Here is a 7,980-nt window from a genome sequence, read left to right as displayed (position 1 = left end):
TCCACAACTGAAAGAAACCTTATGATGGAAAAATAGTTTAACTTTATTAACAACTTTACAGTTTTAGGTTAACAAAACGTGGATTACAATGGATTTTATAAAATATTGTGTTTTTATGACTGAAAAACGGATAAAATATTAATAAGCTGAGTCTCGTTTATCTCTTATCACTGGTACAACAATTTCTTTCACTTTCGCAGGCAACTTAGGTTCAAATATACCTTCCTTATTGTTGTTTTGAGGACTGTGTGTTAGCCTGCAAACCATTACTCGCGGCATGTTATTATCAATGGTGTGCCTACTCTGTTCAGCGTTATGTTGCAGGCCATAGACTCTGCTGTATTGTATATCGTTGTTAGTTTATAGCAGATTGTTTGGTGAAATTGTTTTGGCAATTAAACGGTTAGATAAGAAAGGCAACTGCAGAGTATTTCACATGGAACAGAAACGGTGAAAATTAACATTTACGTTCGTTGGTGGCTCACTTACTTAATTTTTCACTCCCAAGTTCAAAATTGAACAAAAAATGTAACAGATGAGAAAAAGAACAACATATAAAAGAACTGTTCAACAGCTTTCATTTGAATAGCCGCACACTGAGGTCTCGTACATGGGCTTTTAAAAAGCAAAGATCACCTTGTACAGCATACAGCGTTAAAAACAATATTACATGAAAATAATACTCAACAGCTCTTATTTGAATGGTAACATACTGAGATATCAACCACAGATTCAAAAGTTCCAACTAGTTTAATTCACTCGAGGTGTGATTCACGGAGTGAAAAAGTTAAACACAGCGAGAGCGAGATCAAACGCAATATAATTAAGTGAAGCGAAAGTCAAACTGTTGTAAAGTATAACATTTGCAAAGCTTCTAGAACCATAAAATTAACTGAATAGCCGTCAATTAAATGAAGAACTTCGTTAAGGTTTCTTTGGCTTTTAAACGTCTTCGTCGGTGGCTTTATAGGATTTACAACAATATTTAAGGGCTGTAAACTAACAAAATCTGTGCGTAAGTGGTAAGAAATTTGTCGGCAAGAGTTTACCAGATTTTTTTAATAATAAAAGAAAACGTCTGCTTGAAAAGCCTAAGAAGTGATGGCCTTTTAATGACGAGTCGGTTTTACTCAGTAAATTGATGTGGAAATGTACACATTGCAGCTTTTAAAAAATTATAATTATATTATTTTAGTTTCAAATACATAACATTGATTGTTATACTTAAAATTCTTCTTTTAAACTGTTACTCCAAAGAACAATGAATAAAATCTTTGGTTAAAAGGACGCCGCTTCTAATCTAAACTTCCAAAACAATCTTGCGACAATTTACTGGCAGGCGCCGAGCGTCCATCTTTATGCGAAATTTAATTGCATGAACGAGTAAAGTCAAGTGTAGAGTGTACACTCAGGATAAATTTTGTAAAGTGTGTCACTCTAGTTAAACTTTCCTTGTCTTTAGTTGAGTATAAAGTTGTTAAAACGTATCCTTAAAGTGTGGTATAGCAAATAAGAGCAGTGTGAAGTAATTGGAATATTCAATAGCAAGGCACAACTGTTTTTTTTTCAGCGATTTAAGGGCGTTAGTGTAGCTGCTCGTTATTTTTGATTTTTTTTAAGTCGATCTTCAACAACATATTATGCAGTTTAGACCGACTATCTTTTTTTTTGCAAAATTTTTCAGAACGGCCAGTTTTAAATTAAGAAAATGAAAAATAAACAGAAAGTACGCGCAGCAGGATGTGTGAAAAATTCTCTTATTCCCGAAAACTTGGGCACGATAAAACTGAGACACTACGGTACAATTTGATCTCCAATGGTTGTTTTTCAGATAAACGAGGTTATACTTTTCTACTCAGACATGGAAATTAATGTTGCAAAACGACACGAAGCTTTCATCATGATTTTGGTTAAAATCTTCATTAAAACCTTTTTTATGAAGTATTTAGACAAAAAAGTTATGTAAAATAGATACCAAAGAAAACTGCCGTCCGAGGTGTTCAAAGCTAACGATGAAGTATTTCACAATACACCTGGAATCAATAGGAAAAAAAAGATGTTAAAGATTTACCAACATAGAACCACTCAACTTCAGATAAATGAAGATAATCTAATTTTGTTTTCGTTTGCATTTTTATTTTCTGCCATGGTTGGGAAAACGCTTAGGAAGGTTTTGAAAATGGAGTAGGAGAAGGATAAAGTTTATGGAGGATTTCAAAAGATGACCGATCACAACACTTTTATTAAATGTTACGGATAAAATGTTTTTATTGCCTTGGCATGTTTCTGTTTTTCATTTTGTGTCTGCAAAATGTAGGCTTTACCATACTTTTGCTTCACGAAGGTGAAACTTAACTAGTAATTTAGGAAGCACCCATGCATAACCTTGTTGCAGGGTTTCATAACTCGTTATCATCTCATATCATGTTTGCAGGCCGTTAGCGCCATAGGAACTTGTTAAATTCAGCCTTTAGTAACTGTTTGCCACACGAAACCCTGTCTAAAGACGTAGTAAAGTATTATACATGAGCTGATGTAAAGTGTTTTATATATTAAAACAAAAATAGCGTGAACTTGTTCCATTTCTACTAGTGCCCTAAAATTTCATAAATGTAACCAGAACTGACTTTTTCTAGTCTCTTTTTTACTAAATTAAAAAAAATCCCGACATTTCCTCTTGCCTAACTTTCTCGCATTAACAAAGAGTTTTATTTCATGAACGCTTCGATGTATATGCATAACAAAAGCAAGTTCAACATGGCCCCCACAGAGCAATCCCGCCAGGTTTTTGGTCGCTGGTTAGATGAGTACATTTAAGGAAACAGTTTTTAAAAAGAAATTCTCTCAGCTGAAAAGTAAGGTAGTTAAAATATCTTACAGTAATATGTTTTCAGTTTGTTAGTTTTAGAAACTCGGTTAAGATATTTTTAAAAGCTCAATTGCTTAGAGAGATTAATTTGCTTAACAAATACGCGATATTTGCTAAGTGTATTGTTTGTTCAATTGGGGGGAGGAGATGTGGAAAGGTTATTGCGGCAACAGAACTCAGTGCTTATATTGAAATCGTGTAGCTTCTCTTTTGGGCCTTTGATATGTCATAGCATTTCCGGTACGGTTTGAAATGAAAAGAAATTTAGCACCAAAGCGAAGCGCTGTTCTCTTTCTCTTCGACAAAGAGCTACATTCTTTTGTTTAAAAAATTTTAACACACGGAAACTACACTATCAACCTTTATTCACGTTTAAGGCGACACAGTCGAGACCTGATGGGTCGGAATATTTCGTTATGAAATCACAAACTGGAAAGAAGCCGGTTTTCCAGTATAACTACATAAATATCAGATAAAATCTTAAAAATATTGTTCAAATCTGGGATTTACAGTTTTCACGTCGTGCCCTTTTCTTTTAAACGCCTTTTTAGTGACAGTAGTCGCCTAATCTTATAACGATGAATTACAAAATATGAAAATTGCTTCAAGAAGTTCGCAATAAATAAAATGACTGTTTCTCACAACACCTGCCTCGGTTGTTATTTTACTTAAAGGACGTCCGACAAATTACTTAGCGTCCTAGTAAAATTTCAATCTTTTCACTGTTTCTGGTACAAATGCTCACATATGCTGTATTCAGCGCGCAGGAAAAGTGACACGAATTTCTCGAAAGCAAATAAAACCTTACACGAAGAATGTGAATATTAACAAGAAATTTAAAGAGATTTATAGTTTTATTATCCAAACTGTGTTATAAATTAAGGACATGACACATCATTTTAAAAAACCTTTTCAACTGTTTATTTTTCCGGATGTCTTGTGTGAGTAAAATAAAAAATGGTAGAAATAGTGTGTTGGGTGTTTTGATTTTAATGTTTGAGGCAGTTAGGAGAGTGCCATCGCCATTTTGTATAATCAATTAAGACTTCGTGTTGATGTAAAACAAGGATGAGTCATTTGATGGCTCGGCAAAGAGCTAAATGGATGTATTCAGTGTTAAATCACGACCTGAATGGTCTTAGCTTTTCATCTTACTGTCAAGGTTACATTTCCATCTTGTTTTCACATTTCATTCAGCAAGGGATTTTCATTAGTCTAATATAGGCTTCATTGTTAGAAGCTTTTATTCTTATATGGAATGGGAGGCCTTTGTTAACACCTCTAAACAAATCACAACAAAATTATGTTGAATTCGACAAGTGAACGTTGATTAACGCACAGGCCAAACTCGATTTTACGAGTTTGCTTTTATCACCAAACCATGCTTACCCTAAACTCACAGCTGTTAGCGCTCTTACTTTTAATTTCTTATCTCGAGCAATTTATCGACTGCCGAATTCACCAGCAGTCTTTGACCAAAATTCAAGCCCCTTTAGAAAAAGCATTAAAAGTTTTAACGCCGGTTATCTTCACTGAAACAGTTTGCAATCACCAAAATACTCGTTTATGAAAAAGCTTACACAATTCGCGCCTTCAATCGACTTAACTCAGTGAAAATTGTACGTTTCGTTTGATAACAAAGCGTGCGGTGCTTCCGGAAGGCCCGCAAGCAAGGGATATAAAACGTTCCGAACTTTATCAATGTTTACGCGAGGCAGATGTTAAACGCAGGAAGTACTCGTTCGCGAACAAAACGCCGCACCAGTCGCTAAACAATTTAAAATCTCAGCAAGATTCTATTAATAAGGGATTGTTTATTCAGTATTTGTAAGACTACACCAAAATACCGAGTTTTTCGAAGAAAACATCAGAATTGAAGTCTAAAATGATAAGTGTTGTCAGTTTGCATTTTGCACTCTTGTTATTCACTTACAGGGCAATCGATACGAACCCTATTCAAATGAAAACTTGGGTTGATGTTTTGCAATACTAAATGCGACAAAATTAAAAAACCCTGAATATTTCCTTTTTTGTTTACCGCGTTCTTTGACCTGACAAAAGATTCGAAAAAACAATCGTACGAATTTCACCGCATCAGGTGCATAAAACTACCGCGCGGTTTTTATTTTAATTTTACGCGAGATCTTTCTATATTTTATGCTTCCTAGAATCTGGCACTCAAATTTCCTAAAACCGCCCATTCTCACACAAGGCACAGTATTGAGGCTTTTACGTTAATTAAGGCCTTTTCAATACTTAATAATGCGTTTACAAGACGTTTCAGCCCAGGTGACATACGTCACGCTTGTCTGGCGTTCTACATTATTTATAATACAAAAAACAAATTTATAAATACCCTCCGCGCACTCAACCCAGAGGCTTATCTTTTCATACGCGCAACGATGACAACCGGAGCGATGCAGTCGCAGAATTTTTCCTACTTCGGCAGCAACCTGCAAGGAAAAGACACGGGCTCTCACGCTCAACAGTTAGATTTTCCCTACACTCCATGCCGAATGCAGTCACCAAATTATTATAATCAGTCGCCGCTGCCGAATTTTATGTCACCCATGCCTCAGGGAAGCCTCGGTCAAGTGAATGGATATACCGCCGAGCCATCCTCGTACGCAAACGCACCGATTTCAGGGCAGAATGCAAGTACGATTCCCATTGATCATCAGGGCTACTACTCGCCTCAAGAAGCAGGTCAGAACTGCTCCTTCCATCAATACGCTTGGCTGAAAAGCACCTCTTCAGCGGAGAACTGGTGGCATAACTCGAACGCGGCAGGTTAGTATTTCAAGACTTCCTCTTACAAGGTAGACACGCTCGCTCGCGCAAACTAAGCCATTGCTGTTCGCTACAGCTCTTGTGTTCAACTCTGACTCTGTGAAATGTTTGTCACATAACAAACAACTTATGCGGTTTACAAGCATTAATTTGGCATTAGTTTGACTAATTGTTGAAAATTTGTCCTCGAACGACGTACTGTGACCGCACGGACGATATTTACAGGCTCCTAGCGCCGCGATATTTAACTGCTGACGATACTTGACGCGCCATAAAACTGTACTTAATAAGCGATCGCCATTAGTCAGCATTTAACCGTGATTTAACATGAAGATTGCTCCTTTTTCTCGAGAAAGTTTGCTTCTGTGTTTTCTCGTTTTTAATTCTTTGCTGTATGTTGCTTCCTACAGGAAACGCGGCTTGGAATAGCAGAGGAGCTTCGGAGGGTAAACGCAAAAGAACAGCCTACACTCGCAAGCAGTTACTGGAACTAGAGAAAGAATTCCACTTTAATCATTTTCTCACCAAAGAAAGAAGGGCTGAAATGGCCTCTCAGCTAAATCTCACCGAAAGGCAAGTCAAAATTTGGTTTCAAAACCGGCGCATGAAATGGAAAAAAAATTCCCAGGCGATGAGTAAAAGCACAAAGCCTTCCACCGGCTCACAAAATTCAAGCGCAGCTACGGTTCAAGACCTACACATTCCTAATCCAGTATCACAGTCCTTGAATACAACATCTATAAACTCGCAAACATCCTTGGACAACGCTACAATTCCTAGCTGTTTGGCAGGCTATCGAAGCCACCAAAGTTAAGAATGTTCCATGCGCACTCAGTAATTCGTTCACAATTTATCACTGAAATTGTATTTCAAGAGTCGAACGCATTCAGCTTTGACATTTAAAGAAACATTTCTAACGTTAGGATAAAGAACAAATTTTCCTTGGTTATAAGGGAGGGAGAGAGAGATTTTATTAAGAGATGCGATTATATTAAGTTGATTTTCAATAATGTATTTAGTAAGAAATGAATGAATATTCAGCGTAGAAAGTTGACTAGTCTCTCATTAGCAAGTTAGTTCGGAAGTGAATCGTTGCTCTCTTTGAACACGGCGAGATGAGTCACGAAACAAAGCCTTAGCTTGTCCGCGTTCCACTGTACATAGAAACAAAAAATTATAAAAAGAAATGAGATGTAAATATCATTTCCGTTCAACCGTATTTCCATCTCGCACTCATAATTTTGACATTTCGTTTTCAAAACTTAAGAGACTTCTATTTATGCAAGAAATATTCTTACAGACAACAACCCTCGGAAAGGGAACGCCGTTATTTACATCAGATAAGTTTCAAATCGCTTTAAAAGATCAACACATGTATTTAATTTCTAAACGTTACACATTTTGGGTCAGTTTAGGTCCTTCGAAACAATCCCTCTATTTGTGTATGTTGTGTAAAGACTCAATAAAATTTTCTGTGTCAATATTTGTTGAGCAATTAGAGTTGAGACAACAAGAATTGTAGTAATATTTATATCAATGAGATCCCGGGCAAGATCCTAAAACCAGTGATACGAGTTCACTGTTCCGCTTCCCCCCGAAGCAAAAAAATTAACATTCCGTGGGAGGCAAAACGACAGCGAAAATTACAGATTTATAATTGTACTCCACCTCCAATGACTGCCCTCTTAGCAATTTTGCGAATTATGCCAAATCAGTGTGATGGTTTAAAAGTTGAATATCTACCTCAGGGAATTTATAATTCGATATTGTGCGAGACACGGAATGGCTCTATAAGTTTGCCTGAGTTTCTGCTAATCATTGCCGTTGGATTGAACTGGAGTCGAAATCAAACAAAAGTGCAAATTTGGACTACTTAGGTCCTTTTGAAAAGCTCGTAAAAGGGAGGCGTTAAATTGGGGCAAACGTGAAAGGTTCTAACAATAGGTGAGAAAATAACAGATAATAAAACAAAAGAAGGGACAACGGTTCAAACCAATGCTAAAAGCCCTGCAGTCCAAGCAGCGCGTTAACAATCAAACCCATTGAAATCTTTCTAGTGTCGTGGGATTAAGACTTCGGTGAACCTTTCGCGCCCGTCTCACTCAATGCATCGCGTACCGGAAAGGAGCAGTCAGGCTAAACTTGAAAGACAAAAAATGTCCACAAGATTTTTTTCTGTTTCATTTCAACTTCACTAAGTAATAAAAAGCCGTTCCACGCTGGGAATCCCGCCTTCTTATTCAGTATTTAACACCTGATCAAAAGCCGAGGTGGAGTTTCTCTTCCTGTATTTAATACTAGATTCGTTTAAATCGTACAGC

The 7,980-nt window shown here is 36.8% G+C and overlaps 1 protein-coding gene across 1 annotated transcript; it reads left to right on the top strand.

Annotated features, from left to right (window-relative positions):
• Positions 1 to 321: 321 nt before the first annotated feature.
• LOC144642999 (uncharacterized) lies at positions 322 to 7,175 on the top strand. Its single transcript, XM_078502116.1, has 2 exons — positions 322 to 5,659; positions 6,070 to 7,175. Exons 1-2 carry the CDS (start codon positions 5,272 to 5,274, stop codon positions 6,471 to 6,473), a joined length of 792 nt encoding a protein of 263 aa, XP_078358242.1. The 5' UTR covers positions 322 to 5,271; the 3' UTR covers positions 6,474 to 7,175.
• Positions 7,176 to 7,980: the final 805 nt, after the last annotated feature.

Source organism: Oculina patagonica, chromosome 2 (genome assembly GCF_052425735.1).
Source record: "Oculina patagonica isolate OP01 chromosome 2, crgOcupat, whole genome shotgun sequence".
Classification (NCBI taxonomy): domain Eukaryota; kingdom Metazoa; phylum Cnidaria; class Anthozoa; order Scleractinia; family Oculinidae; genus Oculina; species Oculina patagonica.
This window is presented reverse-complemented; position numbering and strand designations above follow the sequence as displayed.

Bases quoted from the DNA above. Each gene is read 5' to 3' on its own strand.
- LOC144642999 (XM_078502116.1), top strand. From the start codon at position 5,272: ATGACAACCGGAGCGATGCAGTCGCAGAATTTTTCCTACTTCGGCAGC. The intron at 5,660-6,069 runs GTTAGTATTTCA...TGCTTCCTACAG, and splicing joins GCATAACTCGAACGCGGCAG to GAAACGCGGCTTGGAATAGC.